This window comes from Pyrus communis, chromosome 5, assembly GCF_041283825.1.
Source record: "Pyrus communis isolate YQ-2024b chromosome 5, ASM4128382v1, whole genome shotgun sequence".
Lineage (NCBI taxonomy): Eukaryota > Viridiplantae > Streptophyta > Magnoliopsida > Rosales > Rosaceae > Pyrus > Pyrus communis.
In genome coordinates, this window is record NC_142569.1 from 30,946,870 (window position 1) to 30,971,252 (window position 24,383).

A 24,383-nucleotide genomic window follows, 5' to 3' on the forward strand; every position below is an offset into this window, starting at 1 on the left:
ATCTAGCTAGGTCTCAGCATTCCTTAATAAGAGATTGAAGAAGTTGTAAGTAGAGACCAATGGATAAATCTCTTCACCTCTCTATCAACAAGTGCTTTTCATGATCCATTAGAGTTAAATCTTAACAGTTTTGTATAAATCCATAGCTACAAGATTGGAGTTGGACATTGTTAAGCCAAAGGTCTGCCACCAATAATTCAATTTCCTTTTCACCATGCCAATTTTAAAGGTTATTTTTTCTGAAGTATGACGAAGCCCATCAAAGTCAATAAATTGTGTACCCTTATATGTAATTCTACCATGTTAATGTGCTAAATTTAACATGCAAGATCCATTACACATAGAAGAATTATGTCAACCGAGTGATCTAATGGATGGGGTTTCTCTCCTAGTTGTCTACTTTTCTTAGTCACAGTGCCAATAAACCTAGTGGATGGCATGTCTCTCCTAGATTTATCTAACTATTAGGATGCAAAATTTTTAAGGGTGATCAACCATTAGAAACTTGAATGTAGAATAGATTAATTACAAAGATTAAGAATTTAACATAACTATAAATTGAATACAAATCAACAAAGTACTTCACAAGTATCCATGTCATGACTTCATCATAAACCTTAGCAAATAGCTTAGTTACACATAGGAATAAAAATAAAACAATGACCCTATTTATTCTAGAAAAACCTTAAAAGGTCTGGTAGAAATTCTCCTAAAAAGAAACAAATTTCTAAACAGTTAATGATACAAACTAGGAAAAAATTCTTCTTGGCTTGGAAAACATGTCGTTTGTTTTGCATGCCTGTTTTGGGTTAGATTCAGCTTCAGGAAATTTCTGAAGAAAAAATAAGAAACTTGCAGTTCTATGTCTTAGTTTTCCAAGCACCTATCACCTATTGCTAGGAAAAATCAGGAAAGACTTTGAATCTTTATTCTCCCACAATTGCGTAATACCGACGGGATTGTAACTTTCACGGGATTAACTTGCAAGACTAAAACAAACTGCTTCATGGAAAATTATGAAATTTTGAGACGTCCTCTTAGCTTCCTTCAATTGGCCTTACACCAAAACTCAATAGGAAAGTTGATTTATCATAGAAAAAAAAAATCTCAAATGCATATATTGGTGAAATTGGAAAAATGAAAGTAAAAAGGCTCTTTTAAAATCACTTCCTTAACAAAACTTAGAAATAATTGATTTGTCGTGAAAGAAATAAGGTTCGCCAGATAATGAAAGAACCACCCTTCTTGGCAGCTTTTGTTGGTAACGTTTCAGAGGCATATGAACTTATCGATGAGTTAGAAATGGAAGCACAAATTTCAGGGCACTATACAATAAAAATTTAGTCGAATGTGCCCGTACATATGTTGATGGAAAAAATTGAAGGAAATCATTTGAGGTTTACATCTGCTATGCACAGTGTTTTAAAAGGCTCGCCTCAGGGCGTGCCTAGGCAGCCTCTGAGGCTAGGTGTTAGTGTTCCCGCCTTTGTTTTAAAGGAGTAGGCAAAAGGCTTTGCTGGAGACGCCAAGGCGACGGAGGCGAGCCTCAAGGCATCCAGACGTCTTGTTTGTCATTTTTTATTTATTTTTTAAACCTCCCAAACCCAAAATGACGTTGTTTGAGTAGGGGTTTTTAATTCCATATCTCATCTCTCTTCTTCAATCGTGTCCTCTCTACCTTCTTCACTCCTCATTGGAACCTTCTTCACTCCTCATTCTTCCACGCATGCAATTTCACCAGAGCACACAGCAACATCAGCGGCCGCTAGCTTGGAGTAGCAACAGTCGCCAACTTCAGAGCAACACCACTGTCACCCAGCAACAGTGCCGTCAGCAAGCGCCCACAAATCCCCAATTTTAGAGGTTAGGGTTTCTGAAAAAGTTTGCGATTTTGATTTTTTTAATTTTTTTTTATATAGTTTGTGTGTGATCTTACTGACCTATGCTGTGCGATTTGATCATTTGAATGATTACTTGAGGGACCTACTGTGCTTACAAAACTGTTGTGCATAATATATAGATTTTATATAGTTTTGTGTGTAACTACAAATTACAAAACTGCTGTGCATTAGTAGGTTATAGACATATAAATGCCTAATTAGTAATTACACTAGTGTGAAAGTGTGAAGTCACGGTCCCTATAAAAGCCTAATTATTGTTTGTATAGTATGTTCATATAATTATAAGAAGTCAAGACATATACTTTCACGGTCCTCATGTAAGTGTGAAGTCAAAACATATAAATGCCTAATTATATAGTTTAAATAGTATGTTCATGTGGCCTAATTATATAGTTTTGTTTATATATTATTTAGGCATTGAAGAATATGCATTAAAATGCTTGTATTTTGATTTAGATGAAGAGGATTTGGATGAATGATTAATTTCTTTATTTGTATTACCTTTTGAATGATGAATTTGGATGATATCACCTTTGAATGATGAATTTAGATGATATTATCTTTTGAATGACTATGAATTTGAATGATAAATTGAGAATAGACGTTTATTTTACAAAGTATTATTTTTTATACAATTATATGTATAATATATAAAACATATATATTTAAAAAATTTAATCCCGTGAAAGTTCGCCTCATGTCTAAGTGGGGCTATCCCTCGAACGCTTCATCCACGCCTCGGCCTTTTAATACATTGGCTGTGCAAATGTAAGTTTTGAACTAATTTTCCTTCTGTGTTTAATGCATAAGTTCTTTTTTATTTTTAATACTAATAGTTTTCTATATTATTGTTTAAATGCAGGATTACACATGACATCATTTTAGTTATTTTCCTGGAGTCGAGTATGTTATGGACTGCCAAAATAATTCTTGCTGTTGTCCATACTTCCCTCGAATGAAATATTTCAAAATGACCAAATGGGTCTTTTATATGGGATCTAGCGCTTTTACTGCAACCCCGGTGTTTAAAAATATATGTATCGGTGGAAATATCGATATACAAATTTGTAGAAATATTGATGGATAAATCCATATAGATTTCCATATCGGTTGCTTTTGATGGAAAACATGAAAAATTTTAAATGAAACTTGTGTTTGGACGAAATATAAGAGTTTCTCAATATTTAACATATACGTTTAAAACATTGACAAAATCTGTCGATTTTAATCGAAATTTAAGAGTTTTTCTAGTAGGTACTAAAGTTTAGACTTCATCCCTTTTCCCATATCTTTCTTTGATTTTATGGATATTTCTATGAAAATATCGACTATATTGAAGAAATTTCAAACACTGACTGCAATCAATTACTTCGAAAACAAATATGGTAGAAGTGTTACACAATTGAGTTCTGGGTTTTTGTGCAACTTACCCATTGAACAAGAAAGATTAAAGTATAGCAAGTTCCATGTTTTGTTCAAAATTGGACTAAAGAGTCCTACTACTGGTCCACCTTTCAGGAGTACGTTTTTATATTATTATATTATATAGAATTTATTTTAGTTGGATAAATATTATAAATATCTAATATCTGTACTGTTATAAATATTGATAAATATCTAATATCTTACCGACGCAGTTACTAGGAGGAGTAATTTTCATGGAACACCATCATCATTGTTATTATGAAAGACAAGATATTTATAGGGTCCGATTCAAGGATTTTAGCACGTTCTAGTGATAAAAAACAAAATAATTTGCTATGAAGGAAAGAAGGTTTCCCATATAATGAAAGAACCACTTATATTGACGGCTTTTGCTAGTAAAGTTTTGGAGCCATATGAACTTAGGTATCGTTTGATATGCAGACGGGACGGGACGGGACGGGACAGGACGGAACGAAACGGAGCGGGAGCAAAGATGCCCTCGGATGGAAATAAGGAGGAAGAAGAGGGAGACGGATATGTTATAATTTTGTGTTCCATGGATGTGGAACGAGTCGTTTTAGGGGGGTGAGGTGGAACGAAAATTCACCCAAAACTCGTCCCGTGGAACAGCTCGTTCCACCCGTTTTAGGCGCACCAAATGTAGGACGGAACGCCTTGTCCCACTCTGTTCCGTCCCGTCCCACGTACCAAACGGTACCTTATTGATGAGTTAGAATTGGAAGCACAAATTCCAGAGCACTACACAATAAAAATTTAATCCTTTATTTCTGTAAATATACAGAAAAAATTGCAGGAAATCATTTGAGGTTTACATTGCAAATGTAAGTTTTAAACTAATTTTCCTTCCGTTTAATGCATAGTTCTTTTTAATTCTTAATACTGATAGTTTTTTTTCCTGAAATTGAGCATGTTATGGACTGCCAAAATAATTCTTGTTTTATTCATACATCCCTCGATTGAATTATTTCAAAATGACCGAAGGGGTCTTTCGTATGGGAACCAACGCTTTTACTGCAACCAATATTTAAAATATCGGTATCAATGAAAATATTAATATACAAATTTGTATAAATATCAAGGCATTATCGATTTCGATATCGGCTACTTTTGATGGAAAACATAAAAATTTAAGGGGTGTGATATCCACACACCTTATTTTACTTCTCACACACATTTTAATTTTTGACCGTCAGATCGAATGAATTAAAGAAAATCAACAAATATAAATTATCAAGAGACATGTAAAAAATAAAATGGGATGCGTAGTATTGGCAACTTTTGCTGGGAAAGTTTTAGAGGTAAATGAACTTATTGATGAGTTAAAATTGTAAACACAAACCCCGGGGCACACCATCCAATAAAAATTTAATCCACTGTGCCCTTGCATATATATAAAAATTGAAGGAAATCATTTGAGGTTTACATCTACTGTGCAAATATAAGGGGGTGTAATCAAATTCGGATTTTAAAGGATTTTAGAATCGATTCAAATCTAAGTGTAGTCAATTAAAAGATTTTAAAGCATTTTAAAATCCATCCAAATCTAAATGTATTAAAAAAAATTAAGATTTTGGAGAATTTCAGTAAGTTGTGAATTTTGTAGGATTTGAGAGTAAAAAGTATTTATAACCAAGAGTAAAAAGAATACAACATCACCCCCGAGGATTTCAAATCCTTCCACCACAATCCATTCAAATTCTTTAAAATCTATATAAATTTTGTAGGAGTCTTTGATCCTCTTAAATCCTATCAAATCTATCACTTTTAAAATCTTTTAAAATCTTAGTTTGACTACACCCCCTAAGTTTTAAACTAATTTTCCTTCCGTGTTTAATGCATAAGTTCTTCTTAATGCTGATAGTTTTTTATTTTTTATTTTTGTCGAAACTGATAGTTTTCTATGATGTTGTTTAATATGCAGGATCAGGACTTATTTTAGCTATTTTCCTGAAATCGAGCATGCTATGAGCTGCCAAAACAATTCTTGTTGTTGTCCATACATCCCTCAAATGAAATATTTCAAAATGACCGAAGGGGTCTTTGGTATGAGATCCAGCTTTTTAACTGCAATCAATGTTTAAAATATTGGTATCAGTAGAAATATCGTTAAATAAATTTGTAGAAATGTCGATGGATTATCGATTTCGATATCGGCTGCTTTTGATGGAAAACATGAAAATTTAAATTAAACTTGAGGGAATGTCAAACATTGGTTTGGACGAAATATAAGAATTTTTTTAATATTTAACCAATATGTCAAAAATATCGACAAAATCTACCACTTTTAAAATGATTACCTAAAAAAATAATGTCGAAAGTATCAAAGAAATTTCAAACTGACTACAATCAATGACTTAGAAAAACAAATATGGTGGAAGTGTTATGCAATTGAATTTGAGTTTTTATGCAACTTAGCCATTGGACAAGAAAAAGTAAAGGATGACATGTTCCATGTTTTGTTCAAAGCTGGACTAAAGATTCCTACTACTGGTTCAGCTTTCAGGAGTAGGTTTTTACACTATATATTATTTATTTTAGTTGGGTAAATATTGATAAATATCTAATATGTTACTGTTTGACAGTTAATATGATAATCAACGGCACATGTTGTTTCTGATGAACTTATTTTCGTAACAGCTTATCAAAGAGATATACGAGGGTATACGAGAATGGATATCATTTATTCATGATAAAGTGTGCTTGAGGGAAATGATAAAGCACTAATTATGTTTAAAATTCTCCATGAGTATACTTTTTTTTTAGCCCTTGTTATTGAATTATATGAAATGAAATTCTTTAAATGTCTACTCAATATTTATTTTGTGTTTTACATACAAACAGTTTCATGGAAAATTTCACTGGCCTTACGCCAAAACTCCTCCGGAAAGTTGATTTATTATAAAATAAAATAAAAAACATCTCAAGTGCGCAGATTGGCGAAATTGAGAAAATGCGAGTGGAGGAACTCTTTTAAAATCCCTTCCTCGACAAAACCTAGAAATAATTGATAAGAAAATATAAGAAATATAATGCATCTATGAATGGACATTATGTTAAACTGTCGTGGCATATGTGTTGTATTTAATAAGTTTGGTTGTATTTTGAACAAATAATATAATATTTTAACAAGGTTATTAACTTATTATTATGCCTCATTAATATATAAACTTTGTTTTGTGTATATTGCTAGTGAGTACATACATTCAAGATCTTGCAAAAATATTGTGGGGTCTTCTGACAACATAGCCTCCCACATATCCATCAATGCTTTATAAAAAGTTATGAACCGGATGAAAAAGCACTATCTCCATATCATCACGTGTAAAGAGTGTTTTAAACATTGTTTGTTTGTTTCATAAATAATTTTAAGGTGCATTTCCATTTATTTATATGGATATTCCACCAAAAATTGCTCTGTTGCTGTGTCTTGGTCAACTGTAAAGAGAGGAGGTTTGACTCTTTAAAATTGAGCAGTTTTCCTCAGGATACTTTATAATTGATTTATGGAATTCCGTCCTTATGATCGGAACTGTTTATATTATAAATCACTTAGTAAAGATCATTTCTACAAAAAATCTATTGAAAACAAGGTTGTTTAGTCCCTTAATTATAGCAAATAGACAGACAGTTCATAATTTTTTTACTAGAGGCCACCACACCGGCCTCGGTCTTCAGGCCACCACCTTGATTAAGATCTCGCAGTCGCTCCAGATCTTCCTCAAGCTTGTCCTTTGGAAAGTCTAGGAGTAGTGCATCAGGATGATCGGTCTGGTGATGATGATAGAAACACTGCCCGGAGAAAGAAAATTGATCATCAGTAACATGTCCAGGAGTAGTAGTAGTGCTACCCAACTGGTGGTAAAGGGGAGTGTGTCGACATCCAGTACTGCCAATGGTGATGAGAACACGTCTTCAAAATTCAAGTCCTCCGGTTTGGAGATTACACCATCTTTCAGCCACGGAAAATCAAATACTCCTAATGCCAAGTGGGTTTCTGAATCCGATATTGTATAACTGCTACTAGTACTGCTAGTGCTGCTGCTGTCGCTGTTGCTGTTGCTGTTGTATTCAAGGTCGTTTTTTAAGTCCAACATACCGCAGTTAGGATCGACTTAATTTTTCTTTGCATGCTTCTCTAATGAAGAATAAGAAGAAGAAGAATTGTTGTTGTCTTCATCTCCTCCTCTTACTCTCTGTTTGCTGTCACACTCCATGATTTTTAACGAAACCCTCCCTGCTAATGAAAAATTACGTACATATAAATCAATATCAAGATACTTCGACAAAGAAAAATAAAAATATCACGATATATGGACTATTAAATATTAATACAATGAAACAAACTTAGGGAGAGTTAGCAAGTGCAACGCTCCTCTTCTGATTTGATTTACGGGTTTAATTCGTCCACAATATATATGAGGAAAATACATAGCAAAAGAATGCACAGCTAACAATGTTAGTGCTAATACAAACGGGAAATTTTTCACACAACTTAAAGCTTAAAGTTGATTCATGAGCAAGGACACATGCTGATTAAAATCAGGTGGCTAGGCTACAGGTCAAATTATTAGCTAGATGCTTAATTTAAAAGTGGCAAGGAAACATACGTATATATACAGAAATTTTGAAAATATATAAAGCGAATGCATGAGCTGAATGCAGGAAAAAGATGAACCCTAAAAAGTGTGACCTTGAGGTTCAAAGATCGAATTGAAGTGGTATTAAAGAGCGAGTCTGACCTGATGGTAATGCTGAAACTTTGAATATCAAATCTATCTAAGGGTCATGCAAATTCTAGTGCTACTTATCGAAACATGTCATTCATTACGTACCTGTATATTGGGCTTAGGCTGAGGGTGACGCTGAGGTTGAGGCAGTTTGTATATCTGAGTTGTTGTTGAATGAATGTAACATCTGCTGGCTTGAGAAGAATGGTGATTACAAAAGAGTTTTGCTCACAAGCTATGCAATTTTCAGCTAAACCATCTCTAAGCACACGTAAACACACGCAGACTTCCATCACCCTTTTTACCCGCCCATCTCTTCCCCTTTGCAAGAATGAAATGAAACAGATGGGTTGGGTTTGTTCCTCCTTTTGTGCTCTGTTCCTTTCTTTCTTGCCTCTCTATTTTTTCAGTTTCCAACTTTCCAAATACCACAGGCAATCAGCACATCCAATCTTTTTCTACCTTGCTGTTTCTTCCTCTTTTTGTCTCCACTAGTTTTGCCATGTCGTACAATTTCGTTCAGAAAAAGCTAAAAAGATGCAAAAGCAATCAAGTTCATTCTATTTTATTGTCTAACAAAACTAGGTATTAACTCATAGCAGATCCTGATCTCCATCTAACAAAGAAATTGAACTGACTCTCTGTAGGATTAGAAAAGGAGTGAAGGTATCCACAGTTGAATTCAAGAAATAAAAAGTTCATCAATTGTTTATTTTTATTTTTATTTTTTTATTTATTTTTTTGAGAAAAAACTAATTCATCAATTGTATTCAAGAGACGAAATATAGAAATTCTGCATATCTTAGTTGTAAAATAGGATATAAATTGAATCTTTTACAGGGCCCTTCGTCGGTTGTTGCACTTCAGAGCTCACCGTATGCAGAAACCTTACATGTCGTCAGGTAGTATTCATGATCTTCAATACACCAGAAAAAAAATTAACTTGCATCTCACCTTTTTGTCTCTGTGTCATCTATTTTTGGTGTTCATAATTCACAGCATTTCAGCACACATTTTTCCTAGCATAGCCCATGAGGTAACAACTGCGCAAATAACATTTCGCTACCTTGAACTTGAAGTTGCTTCTGGAAGGCACCATTGGCATTAACCATTTTACAATTTGTGTGTGTAGAAGTCTCAAATTCCTCTTCTCACTTTAAAGAGGAAGCTTTTTTCATCACAGATCACAAGCACGTAAAACACAGGGGACTCGAACATGAACAGCCAGGTAATGGGTTAATTTTGTATGCAATGCAACTAGGACCATGAAATTAGCACTACCAGTAGTCCCCACAAGAACAAGAGCCATCACGGAAATGATGGAACCGATTGGTGTCCCTCACAATGATTTCTCTCCCTTCTACCTTCGAAACGAACTTGATTGCTGAATGACAATCACCACAAACCCTGATGTTCTTCTTAATCCGTATGGTGGAGCCAGGAGGAGTGTTAAGAAGTGCAAATGCTAGAGCAAGCTTCTCACTATGGTACTGCAACTTGAATTCCCTCTCCTGCTGGTCCACATAGAAAAGTACATGGCTAGTGTCTGGGACGTATCCAATCTCCTTTATCTTCATGCTAATCATCTCCCACATCCTAAGGATCTCTACTCTTTGCGGATGAGCATCATCGTTCGCTACAAACATGTGGACCGCATTCTCGATGTCCACCCAACTACAAGCAGGTTCCTTTTTCACCCCACCCTCTTTCATCTTCTTCCTCACATTTGCTGCGTCAATCCATCTGCCAGCAGAGGCATAGATATTAGAAAGTATGACATGGGGCCCTGAATCATGGGGATCCAGCTCAAAACTACGTTCCGCAGCATAAGCACCCAACTCTATGCTCTTGTGCATCCTGCAAGCACCTAATAAGGCTCCCCAAACAGCTGCAGTAGGTTCAATCGGCATTTCTCTTATGAACTTCTCAGCTCGATCAAGCAGATTTCCACGACCAAGAAGATCAACAATCGTCACATAGTGTGAAACCTGTGGTTCTATGTTGTACTGTTTCATCAAGTCAAAATAATATTGTCCTTCATCCAAGAGACCGGCATGGCTACAGGCAGTAAGAACACAAAGAAAGGTTATATCATTAGGTTGGATTCCAATTTTCAACATTTCTTCAAACCGTTGCACAGTTTCCTTTCCAAGCCCATGCTGGGCATATCCAGTAAGCATTGAATTCCAAGAAACGACGTCTCGTCTAACCATCCTATCAAAAACCTTTTTTGCATCCTCAATGCTGCCTGATTTGGCATACATATCGAGAAGAGTATTCCCCACAAAAGCGACGAGGGTAACAGCCGATTTGATCATGTGGGCGTGAACCCACTTCCCTTGCTCTAGAGACCCTGCACTAGCACAAGCAGTCAAGACGCTAGAATAAGTGAAATGTGTAGGCTTGAAGCCCTCCCTCAGCATCTTCCAGAACAACTCGAGTGCATGCTGTCCTTGAGCCTTCCTAGCATGCCCAGCAATCAAAGCATTCCAGGACACCTCATTCTTGGTGTCCAAGGCATCAAAGACCAACTGGGATTCATCCATATGGCCACACCTAGCATACATGTCCACAAGAGCAGTGCCCACATAGACATTGGAATCAAGACCGTACTTAAAGCAATAAGTGTGAAGCAGCCTGCCATGATTGTCATCAGAGACAGCACCAGAAGCTTTCAACAAGCTAGATAAGGTGAACTGGTTGGGTTCCAGCCCATGGCGGAGCATCTCAGGAAACAAAACAAGGGCATCCTGAGGTCGGTCGTGTTGAGAATAGCCAGAAATCAAGGCAGTCCAAGTGACCAAATCCTTGTGAGGCATTTGATCGAATAGGTTGTGAGCATCGTCCAAACTGCCACATTTGACATACATGTGAAGGATGGTGTTGCGGATGGGAAGGTCATCTTTAAATTGAGAAGTAAGGATGTGTGAATGCACAATTCTGGCTTGTTTAAGTTGGGCTGTCTGGGTGCACCGGTGTAGCAGCTTATTGTACAGAGTCCGGTCCGCTTCCAAAGAGCCACAATTCACCAAGTCAAGAACATGAAGCCCTGTTCCTGAAATATGGAGGCTGCTGCGGAGAAGGTCCTTGTCTTGGATGATACGAGAAGCAAACCAGTCTTCGTCTTCTGAAGTTTCAGAGTCTTCATCCCCAATTAATTTGGCGCACGAAGCCTGAGTTGCAGACAATGTCCCAAACCGTGCTGATAATGAAAAGAGTTTTTGAATGCCAACAGCAGCGGCAGCATTGTTGTAGTTGTACAGAAACGGCAAGGCCTTGGATTGACTTCCCAAAATATGTCTCTTCATTAGATTACATTGGTTCATCAATATGGACTATGGACGTGTGTAGATACAAACTTTCTGCCAGAAAAAGTCCACCAGTTGTTTCAATTTCAACTCTCATTTCTGCAACCCAACAACCTGCACAAAAGGATTCCCTCAAGTCAATGTATAATCAAATACAACCCAGCTGCATCACAATTTGTTACAAACTGATAACACCTTAAGATTCATTCCCGCACATCCAAAGTTCTGTTCCAGCAAACAAATATGCCTTAAAACAAAAAAGTTCAACAGATTAACCAAACAAATAGCATTCTCACGGTACGTAAAAAATAAAAAATAAGAACGCCCATTTTTCAAGAAAACCCGACAGCAAAAGTGTTAAAACGAACAACAACGACTGTTAATAACTTAATATATATGTGTGAGTGTGTATACCAAAGCAATGAACCAAGGTAAATTTCATTAATAACACAATGAGAATTAATCTTACATGACTAAACCTATAAAACAAAGGCAGCACTCCAGAGTATGGCGGTTATTCCACTAAATATAACATTGATGTCTCACTATTCAATAAACAGAACAGAAAATTTACTTCCCACACTTGATACTTTTATGTTTAAATACCATTACATATTGCTTTTTTCTTCATCATCGGCCACCCATGACATGAAGGTGCAGAGAAGCAGTGTTACAATACATTATTGTATTACCAGACACAAAATTTAGGAACTTATTCAACTCCTTCCTCATACATCGTGTCTTGCCTCTTTTGAATTTGCATCGAACTCTTATCCATATCATCCATAAGCACTAACACTAGATAAAAAATAGTAATGAAAATTAACAACATATATAACACCAAATGAGACAAAAAACAGCGCAAAAAATCTTCCTAGCAGCCAACAGTAAGTATCCATGGTTGAGTTAACCGCAACCCAAATGTTTTTAGTTAATAAGATCAAGACAAATATAAGATATTTACCTATATATTTAGAAACAAGTCAAATGGACATGGCATTTACCCATATACTCCCCCAATATGCATCTCTGATAACAACCTTAAAAGCCAAGAAATTTAATAAATACGTAGAAGCCCACTAACCTGGACACTACTTAAATTTTTAAGACGAGAAATCATAAATAAAACCATGTCCAAAGCAAAGAAAAGTGATATGAATCCTGTAAAAAAAAAATACATTTCATAAGAAGATGGCAACACTCTGTACTTTTATAGCTGTTAAAAATATATATATATATATATTAACGTTAACAGATTTAAATAGAAGATGAGAAAGAAAGAAAAGCTATTAATTAACTTGAATGAATCCTATAGTCTGCAAATTTCAGTAATAAATAATAAAGAAAAGGAGAGCACATATAATGGAAACAGTGAAACTGTAATCGTCCTGACTTGCCTATTTCAGTTTCATAAGGTTTTGATATCATCCAGATCCCAGATTTTCTTCAGGTCTAGCTCTTCCCTAGTTAAACAATATTTCTTAAACAAAAGACAACCTTTTTCATGAAAAAAAAAAGGTAACATAGACTGGCAAGTCGCACATATAGAGAGAGCGAGAGAGGGAGAGCCAAATGAACTAGTATAATATCGACCTAAATAATCACCCTTTAAGTTCCTTTCATTTACCGTTCATAAATTGACTTCAGTATTAGCTAGGACAACTGTTTGACATAACAAGATATCTTAGGGACTGCAAAACTTGAATTTTTACTATTTAAGCTGATTAGCTATGAAGATAAATTTCTGTACAAAAGACTCATAAATTTCCCCACTTATGCTAAAAGATAATCAACAAAATCAACTTTCATCGCATTTGAACCTAAATCATGGTTAACATAGCATAGTTACCATTTCTTTTTATTATTACTAAGATTTGCAGACTATGGGACAGCCAGATGGACTCGTATAACATCGACCTAAATAATCACCCGTTATGTTCCTTTCGTGTACCGTTCATAAGTTGACTTAAGTATTAACTAGAATAACTGTTTGACATAACAAGATAACTTAGGGACTGCAAAACTTGTATATTTACTATGTAACCTGATTAGCAATGAAGATAAATTGCTGAACAAAAGCCTCATACATTTCCCCATTTATGCTAAAAGATAACCAACAAAATCAACTTTCATCACATCTGAATCTAAATCATGGTTACCATTTTATAGTTACCATTTCTTTTTAATATACTGAGATTTGCCGGCTATGAGACCACATAAATACTGATACCAACGAGAAATACCTTCGGCTTGCTTTCGGGTTTTACAGCGGCTGCAGGTACATATCTTCCTTTGACAAATTCATATGTGCTACTTTGTATTTCCTTGTAGAAGCACAGGACTGGATAATTTCTAGCACTCGGTGTCGAATGCGGGCCTGCATTAGTATCCAAATCATCTGTAAATGGCACAGGAATTAATCCTAAACAATATCAAAGCAATAAATTGAAATCCCCAATTCCCAATCCTCAAATAATTGGAACAAAAATCCCAACTCTAATTATCCCAAGTCTAATAAAATCCAGTCCACTAACATCTGAACATTGACAGTGAGAACTTCCCAACTTTTGAGCAACTCACATCAGAAGAAAAAGTGAATTGAGAAACTAAGAAATCGTGGTGCAAAACTCAAAAAATCTGAAGGAAAAAAAAAACCTAATTTGGTTCCGCTTCGCTTCAGTACGCTCTAAACAAAGAGAACAGGGCGGGGTTTTGATTAACAATGTAAGGTATCAAAACCTATGGCGTCATGAAAGAAGGGAGGGTTTACGGCTTCTCTGGAGCAACAGGTGAAGAAAGGGGATGTCTGGTTTTACAATTTTAATTAACATTTTTATATTTTATTTTTTTGGTTTCAAGAGAATAGTTGGTTTTCGCTAATACCTACTCTAGTAAAATTCAAATATTAGGTTCTAAATCTCTTCTAATCTACTTTAATCCTTGGGCCAAATATATTTTTTAACCCAAAACTCATTTTTAAGATAAATTTTGACCAGAATTTTCTTGGGTTAATGGTTATAAATTTATTGAATTTAATGGCTAAGATTTAATATGATCAAATTGAATAGTCAAAGAAAAGATCTAACGGTCCAAATTTAAATTCAGTAGTTAAAATAATTATAAAAAATTATTTCATGTGTCACATCCCCCAGGGGCAGATCACTTCCCGAACCCGCTCCACTACCGTAACACGATGTTGTCCACTTTGAGCTTACCATTCCCTCACGGTTTTGTTTTTAGGAACTCACGAGTAACTTCTCAGTGGGTCACCCATCATGGGATTGCTCTAGCCCCCTTCTTGCTTAACTTCGGAGTTCTTACGGAACCTAAAGCCAGTGAGCTCCCAAAAAGTCTCGTGCTAGGTAGGGATGGGAATATACATTTAAGGATCACTCCCCTAGGCGATGTGGGATGTCACAATCCACCCCCCTTAGAGGCCCGACGTCCTAGTTGGCACACACGCGACCAGGGTTAGGCTCTGATACCAATTGTCACATCTTGACCCGAGGCAGATCACTTCCCGGCCTCACTCCACCACCATAGCATGATATTGTCTGCTTTGGACTTACCATTCCCTCCACCACCGTAACACGATATTGTCCACTTTGAACTTACCATTCTCTCACGGTTTTGTTTTTAGGAACTCACGAGCAACTTCCCAGTGGGTCACCCATCATGGGATTGCTCTAGCCCCCTTCTCGCTTAACTTCGGAGTTCTTACAGAACCTAAAGCCAGTGAGCTCCCAAGAGGTCTCGTGCTAGGTAGGGATGAGAATATACATTTAAGGATCACTCCCCTAGGCGATGTGGGATGTCACAATCCACCGCCCTTAGAGGCCCGATGTCCTAGTTGGCACACACGCGACCAGGATTAGGCTCTGATACCAATTGTCACATCCCGACCCGAGGCGGATCACTTCCCGGCCTCACTCCACCACCATAGCATGATATTGTCTGCTTTGGACTTACCATTCCCTCCACCACCGTAACACGATATTGTCCACTTTGAACTTACCATTCTCTCACGGTTTTGTTTTTAGGAACTCACGAGCAACTTCCCAGTGGGTCACCCATCATGGGATTGCTCTAGCCCCCTTCTCGCTTAACTTCGGAGTTCTTACAGAACCTAAAGCCAGTGAGCTCCCAAGAGGTCTCGTGCTAGGTAGGGATGAGAATATACATTTAAGGATCACTCCCCTAGGCGATGTGGGATGTCACAATCCACCCCCCTTAGAGGCCCGACGTCCTAGTTGGCACACACGCGACCAGGGTTAGGCTTTGATACCAATTGTCACATCTTGACCCGAGGCAGATCACTTCCCGGCCTCACTCCACCACCATAGCATGATATTGTCTGCTTTGGACTTACCATTCCCTCCACCACCGTAACACGATATTGTCCACTTTGAACTTACCATTCTCTCACGGTTTTGTTTTTAGGAACTCACGAGCAACTTCCCAGTGGGTCACCCATCATGGGATTGCTCTATCCCTCTTCTCGCTTAACTTCGGAGTTCTTACGGAACCTAAAGCCAGTGAGCTCCCAAAAGGTTTCGTGCTAGGTAGGGATGAGAATATACATTTAAGGATCACTCCCCTAGACGATGTGGGATGTCACAATCCACCCCCCTTAGAGGCCCGACGTCCTAGTTGGCACACACGCGACCAGGGTTAGGCTCTGATACCAATTGTCATATCCCGACCCGAGGCGAATCACTTCCCGGCCTCACTCCACCACCATAGCATGATATTGTCTGCTTTGGACTTACCATTCCCTCACGGTTTTGTTTTTGGGAACTCACGAGCAACTTCCCAGTGGGTCAGTCATCATGGGATTGCTCTAGCCCCCTTCTCGCTTAACTTCAAAGTTCCTACGGAACCCGAAGCCAGTGAGCTCCCAAAAGGCCTCGTGCTAGGTAGGGATGGGAATATACATTTAAGGATCACTCCCTTGGACGATGTGGGATGTCACATCATGTGTTTCACATTCTTTCATAGTGTTCTACGAGATACATGATGTCAATTTAGTGATTTTTTAATATTAATCGGAATCTAAATATTTTTAGGTTACAATGTTTATAAAATTAAATTATGAAAGTCTGCATAATTTTTTTTAAGTTACATTAAGAATAAATTATCGTAAATTCATGCTTTAATAATCTCGAGCTAAAAATTTAATCCAGAAAGGTTGGAGTAGATGTTTTTGGGTAAAAAATTTTAGTTTTTATTTTTATTTTATTTTATTTTATTTTATTTTAAAAGACGATAACTTAGTGGTTAAATGTTAGATTAGAGAGCCGATATGTTTCAAACCCACGCCGAGATACAATGACGTAACTCTCTTCCACCATTGTAATAAAGGACCACTTGCAAAAAAATTTAGATTTTAATCTAAGGATTGGAGATTATTTAAAGATGACTGGGTTTATCAAAACCCACGTACCAATTCCGTACTGTATGGTAAAATTGGTATGATATGCTTCATAAGTTGGTACGATAATATTGGTAAAAAAATTTACGTAGTTCGTTTTTATTATTTTTTATTGGGATCGTCTTTGAATATGTTTTGTTAGACTAAAGCCAAAGGGAAGAACAATATGGCAGTATTTGAGGATGGGGTTCGAATTCATGGAGGGGTGGAGCCAAAAAACTAGACTAGGAGTGACCTTTGAGCATACAAAAGATTGCAATGTAATTAATGGGATAAAAATTAAAAGTTTTGCTTTTTTATATATGGTGGAGCTCTAAGTTTTGTATGGAAAAAAAACTTTTCTTGAAATGATTATATCATAAATCAAAACTTGTTTACGAGTTTTGATAAAAAAATAAAAATAAAAAAAATAAAACGCATTAACACATTAAATTCGAACAACAATTTAAAGTCATTACTTAAAATAAGATTATGCTTTAGACTGTATTTGCCTTTGTTTAATATCAACAAAGAGGGTATGATTTTTATATGTTAAAACATAAGGCTAATTATAACCAAAAAAAAAAAAGGAAAAAAGAAAAGAGCTTAGTTTTAATATGGTAAAACAAGGCAAAATATAAGGGTATTTTTATTCTTTCAGTTAAAAAAAAAAAAAAAAAAACTAAATACTAGCAAATCTTGAACCATGGCCACTTGGAATTGCAAAATCCCACTAACCAATGAGTCATATGCTCATTTTTGCAAAAACTTGTAGAAAGTATGTACAAACGACTAATATTCCAAGATAGGTCTGGGCCAATAGCAGATTCTACGTGGACCACTTTGACGAAGCTTGGTGTTACATTTAAATGGAGAAGTTGTGAATGTTGATGTGCGTAATGAAAAACTACCATTGACTTGCTTCATGTGTGGTATGATGAACCATATTGAGGAACAAAGTGAGAAGTAAGTTCAAAGGAAAAAACAATGATGATCGTTCGAAACCATATGGTAGGTGGTTTCAAGATGATCTTTTGGTCTCGGATTACAAGAAACCTCTGGGATGAAGGTTTGGCCTTGGAATTAAGAAAGTGCAGTCCATAAGGGCTCATTGTCCTGAGAATGCTGATGAAGTGATGATGGACTTTGAATTGGAGGTACATGGGTGGAATGCGGAGGACCACATGTAGTCACTAACGTTCGAAGGAGATTTAGTAGACATAAATGGTATAACTGAGCAGATTCAAGGAATGTTGGATTAGTGTGGGTCACAGCCTGATCTTCCAGACTTTAATGAGGCACCGTCATTAAATGATACAATTAAGAATCATTTAGCAATTATTTCTTTTGGGGAAGTGAATGGGTTCACTGAAAGTCTTGACAAAGTTAATTCTAGTGGATCATTATGTGTAGAGCACAACTAGGAGTTGAAACTGTTTGGTGCATCAATCTTGGTGAAAAAATCTTAGGCACCATACGAGGGGTATCAAGAATAGTGGCTTGGAGGTGAGGGTAGCATCCAGGATTCAACCCTTGCTATTTTTGGGTGGGTCAGGGCATACAAAGCAAGTTGGCGGGCCTAACGAGAAATTTGATTTCAAGGCCAACATATAGGATGGCGCCAGAGCTATCAATGAGTTCTAATCCGTTTAATTTACCACCATTTATCTACGGAAATAATGGGTAAAGGGAAGTAGAAAGCAGTATGGAAGTAGCACTCGAAGGAAAAAAGAAAGTAAACAACGGGGTTTCTCAAAGTTCGGCAAGCGATTTGTGCATGAGAAGGATGAAGGGTGGGATATACATGCATCCAAAAAAAGGTTTGTATCCCATGCTTCTATTAATTTTACAGCGGTGGTGGTTGACGAGTCTCAGCCTCGTCGTCAACAATGAGTTGCATCAGTTGGAATTTATGGGGCCATGGGAACCTCTAGGCAATTCATGCCCTAAAAAGACTAGTTTTCGCAAATGACTAGTTGTAGTTTCAATTTATGTTTAAAGTACCAAGTAGGGGGCGTTAAGGTGGTTTGCGTGTGATGTGGAAATATGACGCCAACTTAGCTCTAAGATCTTACTCCCAGATTCATATTAATCTGGAGGTAGGAGGCTTTGGAGTTTGTTACATTAGAGGTTGACTTTTTTTCTATGGTTATGGAAGTTCATCAACATAAGTCTTGCAATTGTTGGAGTTACTGAGTGCCAATTCAACTTTGCCTTAGTGTTGTATTGGGAACTTTACATAAGGTTTTAAGCATATGAACAAGGAAGAGATATACGTGGTGAGCGGCAGATAATGAATTTTCACAATGCAGTGATGCCTTGTCAATTAAAAGATATGGAAGTAGGGGAATAAATTTACATGCGCAACAACACTTGATGGGGAGTTAAATTGAAGTTAGTTCATGCCTTAGGTACTCAAGCATGACTCGATTTATTTCCAGGGTTCAAAGTGATTCATTTGAACCCTATTTTCTCCGATTAGATTCTGTATTGATTGAATGGGCAACAACAAAAAGAGAAAAGAGAAAGAAAATGTTCAGATATGAGTAAGGGTGGGCACTTGAAATCGAAAACCGAAACCGAAACCGAAACACAAACCAAATCAGACCGCACCAAACGGTTTGGTTTTGCGATTTTGAAACGGTTACGGTTTTGAAACTGAACCGTAGTGTAGGAAACAATTTGGTTTTGGTTTTGACTTTTGAAAACCGTACTGAAACCGAAACCGCACCTTAAATTAGATGTCATGTTTTAATTGGTTATTTGTTAGAGTTCATACATTTAGTATGAACTCAACCACACTAGAATGTCATCCATTTCCACCCCTATTCGACAAACTTTCAAATTATCCCTCAATCGTCATCGGTTTTTCTCTCTCTCTCTCTCTTAAAACTCATTTGAGATTCGACAACCTCAGTGCAATGCTCTCGCTCGCTGCTTTTATCCTTCTCGGTCTCATATGAAACTCTGAATATCCTTCCCCTTCACGGAAGCTCTGCAACACCCAAACCCTAACATACATAATGCTAAATTATGTCAATACATCAGCTTTCTGTAGAAACTAGAAAGCTGATTCGTTTAATGAGGATACATTTATATATATGTACATGTGGATTATTTTTCCTAAGTTATAACACTCATCAAGCTTGGCATCTTCAATCTTTCGAATAATATGCCACAACACTCTATTTGGGTGCTTTTTCCTGCTCACAAAGTCTATCATTTGGGCAATTAGCTAGCTAGGCTAAGCTAGTTGATTATATACCATTCTCCCATACCATTTTCTTGCTGTGATCAAATGTACATGAGAGAGTGGGGAGAGCAATAAAGAAAAGAATTCTCATGTGGGTTGGTTAGTTAATGTATTGTGTGAAAAATAAGACTGTCTTATGCATAAATTGGTGTAAATTTTAAATTATACATTTTTTTCACAAAAATTGAACCGCAACCGTTTGAAACCGCACTGAACCGAACCAAATGATTTGGTTTCATTTTGGTTTTGGCTTCAAAACCGCACCTCAAAAAGTTTCAGTTTCGGTTGTGGTTTCACTCAAAACTGAACCGAACCAAACCATGCCTACCCCTAGATATGAGTGTTGAATAGCGAAAGAGGTTGCTTAAATCCCACGAGGAGGAGACGAGGTAAGGTATGTCAGGGTTCTCCTATGTACCAGGTTACTAAAAATATCAAGTTTACCCGTGTTCAGTTATTAGACTGGGCAAATCGACAACGAGAGCACACTCAAGGGAAATTTGTGACTACGGAAGATAAGTTGAAAAGTTCATCTAGGCAACTATTCACTAATATAGTTATTGCTCAGGGGCAAGAATTATACACACAGATCCATTTCATGCTTGCTCAGGAAAAAGTACTTTTGAGACAATGATCTTAGGAGAATTGGTTATGTCTTAGGGATCAAAACACCAAATATTTTCACCAAAAAGCAAATAGACAGCAACGAGAGAATTACCTTCATGGGTTGTTCGATGAGAATAGAGATATCATGACGACAAACCAGGTATGGAGAAAATTATTGTGGATTATTTCACTAAGTTATTTGACTCACATGGATCAATTGTGATGACAGAGATGATTGAGATTGTAAGCCCAAGGGTTACAACATAAATAAATAAAGAGCTTATGGTACCGTTTATAGACGAGGAAATCAAGCATGCGCTCTTTCAGATGTATCCTACGAAGGCTCTAAACCCTGATGACATGTTTATAAGGTTTTACCAAAAACACTAGGGGATTGTTGGTGATGAAGTTTGCAATGGTGCGCATTCTTTGCCTTCATCAGGGGTTATGTTACAAACAATTAACTACACCCTTGTGACCCTTATTTCGAAGGCAAAAGATCCTACAACTATGACCCAACTCCGACCAATTAGTTTGTGCAATGTAATATAAAATATATGTTCAAAGGTTTTAACAAAGAAATCGAAGCTCGTGCTACCGAAGATAATTTCACATATACAAAGTGCTTTTGTTCCAGACAGGTTAATTTCTGATAATAGTCTAGTTGATTTGGAGATTGTTCACTTCATGCACAAGAATAATGGATGGAATAGTGTTTTGAGAAAAATGACTTTTGTGGTGGATGGATAAATGTGACCATATTGTGTATAACTATTGTCACACACTCATTTAAATTGAATGGTGATCATGGGGGCTATGTTCATCCAAAAAGAGGTATAACATAGAGGGACTCATTCTCACTGTATTTGTTTGTGCTATGTGCAAAGGAAGACTCCAAGTGCAAATCATCTTCTTTTTGCGGACAATAGCCTTATATTTGAGAGAATATGCTTTAAAAGTGTATCCAGGTTGAACTCTTATTGAAAACCTATAAGGAGGCATCGGGTCAAGCAATAAATTTTGCAAAAAGTTGTGTGGCATTTAGCGAGAATCTCGTTGTGTTTGACAAATAACTGCTTGCGAATTGTTTAGGCATGACAAGAGTGAAGTACTATGATCGCTACTTGGGTTTACTGGTTTTGTGAGGAAAGCGAAGAAAGTATCTTTCTCAGGACTGTTTATGGAAGAAATTGCACGATGAAGAGGAAACCTTTTGAGTAGTGCCGGAAAGGAATTGCTCATCAAGACGGTGGCTCAACCGGTCCCTAACTATATTAGGCACATGTTTTTGTTGCGTAAGACTTTCTGTGAAGAGTTAAATCAGATGGTAGCCCAATATTGGTGGCGAAATGACCTGGCAAGAAAACAATTTATTGGACTAACTGGCGAAAATTATGTAAACCTAAAGGTGAGGGAGGATTGGGATTCAAGGATTTATATGTACTCAATTTAGCTTTACTTGCTAAACAAGGGTGGAGATTATTACAAACGCCTAACTCATTAGTCTTGCAAATTTTCAAAGCTAAGTATTACCCCACGACTGATTTTTATGAATGCTCTAGTTAAGCCAAATTCCTCGTTCTGTTGGAAAAATGTTGCGGAGGCACGCAAGATCATTCGTAAAGGCGCAAGATAGCGTGTTGGAGTTGGTTTGTTGATTAAGGTGTATGGTGATAGATAACTGCCTAGTCAAATTTTCTTAAAAGTTCTCAGTCCTATTCCTTCATATTTGAATAGAACCATACAGTAATCAATTTAATTGTTCAGGGGGTAATCAACTCAATTGATTCAAAGCATTCCGTTAAGCTTCCTCCAATCACCTGATGAGTTGATTTGGCATACAGAAAGAAATGATAAATTTTTAACTAAGAGTGCTTACCATCTAGCTCGTGCTTGTTGATAGGATTTTATCACATGTGCAAAAGGGTTAAAAACATCTATGATACTTGTAAGAATAACAAGGATATCGTAATATAAATGGTTATCATAAGGTTGTTCTCCACAAGGATTATTAAATAATTCGTATCAAACAAAATCTCAATTATTTATTTAAAGGCAAATATTTGGGATGATTGAATTTATGACCTAATTAAATAAAGCGAATTTAATTAAAAAAAAAGTAGAAAAATCTGCAATATTAAAGATGAGGAGAAAGAAACAATTTTTTAGAAATCAAATTGAGAAAGCACTAGGGTTTCGCCGTCATCTTAACAAGCCTATATAATTCTCCCAATTACTTATGACCTATACATGCATATTTTGAACATTATGTCTTCCTAATATATGCCTACTTGGACCCCTAATATAGAGTGTATATCAAACATGCAATCCGTCTGTGATATTCAGATCAACTCTAAATATGCATGACTCATTACGTTTTGTGAAAACCCTCTGAAAAACCATGCAACCCTTAAGACGTGGTATTCATCCTAAGTGAAGTTGCACATATTAACCACAAGAAGCTTTCGTCATTTTCTGGGATTGGCCTCCGACCAAAATTGCATCTAAATATCCTAATTGTTTTAAATCATCAAGATATTTAGATAGTTTAAACCGGTAATTAATAATTCAAAAATATGCATGCATATTATCATAAGCAAATTGAAAAGAAACTACATATTCTTGCTAAGACTCATGGCCTCACCCTAGCAAAAGAGATTAGTTACGCACATTCATAATTAAAATCAAAAGGAATTATATTGAAATAATAAAAGATCAAAAACACCTTGAATGTAAAACTTTGAAAATCTCTACGCTTGGCCAATTTCCTCTCTTAGATATCGCATAGAGAAGAAGGAAAAATAGGGTTGGCCAAACTTATTTAAATTGCTATAATTCAATTCTCCTAAAAAAAGGTCTTCCAATCAGACTAGGAAACCAAATAAACCAAAAATAAATTAGGAAACATAACCCTAAATTAAATAGGAAAATTTGCCCAAAATATGCACAACCACGTTTTGGACCCATATTTGCTCCAAAACTGGCCCAAACTAGCTCAATTTAAAGCTTGGAATATTCTAAACACTTTTCCAGGAGGCAATGAAAGCAAAGTATCAAAATTCTACCAAAATAATTACCAAAACATACTAAAAATAGGGTAAAATATACAATATGAAATTGACTCATCACTTGTGGGGATGAGAATGACAATGTATTAAGTGGATCATTGTTGGGGGTTGATATCATTTTTTTGCGGAAAGCTTTATGGATAGCTTGTGTGTCAGGTAAGGCTAAGGTTTGTTTATGGCAAAGTTGTTGGAATGCAACGCCAACATGAGTAACTTTGATAAAGAGGAAAATCCCCAATGATATTGCTTGTTTGTTCTATGACATGGCAGACAAAACAGTTGAACACACATTGAAAGATTGTCGAAGGGCAGCTACAATCTGATTATTGAGCTCGTTGAGATTTGAGTGAATAAAGCACGACACCATAGTTGGATGGATTAGATTGCAAGGCTGGCAAAGTCTCTGTTAAGGGACAGTTTTGATCTTGTAATGATTCTTATATAGAGCATTTGAAAAGACAAAAATGACTTTTGCTGGAATGACACTGTCATAAATCCGATGAACATTAATTACAAATCATAAACATGGCTGCAAGAGTTTAAAATATGGCATGGGTGGGAAAAAAAATCACACATCATGTAGTTGTGTAAAATGGGAAGAAGTCGGAGTTTGAGTGGTTGAAATGCAATTTTGATAGAGCTTGGGTTGAGCATGGTTGTGTAT

The 24,383-nt window shown here is 36.5% G+C and overlaps 1 protein-coding gene and 1 long non-coding RNA gene across 11 annotated transcripts; one reads left to right on the forward strand and one right to left on the reverse strand.

Annotated features, from left to right (window-relative positions):
* Positions 1 to 1,356: 1,356 nt before the first annotated feature.
* LOC148697132 (uncharacterized) lies at positions 1,357 to 3,009 on the forward strand. The gene is made up of 2 exons (XR_015962092.1): positions 1,357 to 1,863; positions 2,764 to 3,009. It is a non-coding gene; the product is annotated as an uncharacterized LOC148697132 (long non-coding RNA).
* A 3,834-nt stretch (positions 3,010 to 6,843) lies between these two features.
* Positions 6,844 to 14,212, reverse strand: LOC137726216 (Tetratricopeptide repeat (TPR)-like superfamily protein). 10 transcript variants are annotated; one of them, XR_015963088.1, is made up of 5 exons: positions 13,917 to 14,202; positions 13,626 to 13,759; positions 9,029 to 11,496; positions 8,180 to 8,565; positions 6,844 to 7,581 (listed from the first exon to the last, which is right to left on the reverse strand). XR_015963088.1 is itself a non-coding variant. In XM_088694910.1 (5 exons), the coding sequence occupies exon 5, from the start codon at positions 11,398 to 11,400 to the stop codon at positions 9,352 to 9,354; it is 2,049 nt and encodes a 682-aa protein (XP_088551036.1). In that variant the 5' UTR covers positions 11,401 to 11,496; positions 11,578 to 11,629; positions 12,467 to 12,543; positions 13,626 to 13,759; positions 13,917 to 14,202; the 3' UTR covers positions 8,858 to 9,351. The 10 variants fall into 10 exon arrangements, 6 of the variants coding, with proteins under 6 accessions (XP_088551036.1, XP_088551038.1, XP_088551037.1 ...); XR_015963087.1 differs by having other exon boundaries at positions 8,180 to 8,603; XR_015963089.1 differs by having other exon boundaries at positions 6,844 to 7,584; positions 8,180 to 8,603.
* Between the last annotated feature and the right edge of the window lie 10,171 nt (positions 14,213 to 24,383).

Bases quoted from the DNA above. Each gene is read 5' to 3' on its own strand.
- LOC137726216 (XM_088694912.1), bottom strand. From the start codon at position 11,400: ATGAACCAATGTAATCTAATGAAGAGACATATTTTGGGAAGTCAATCC.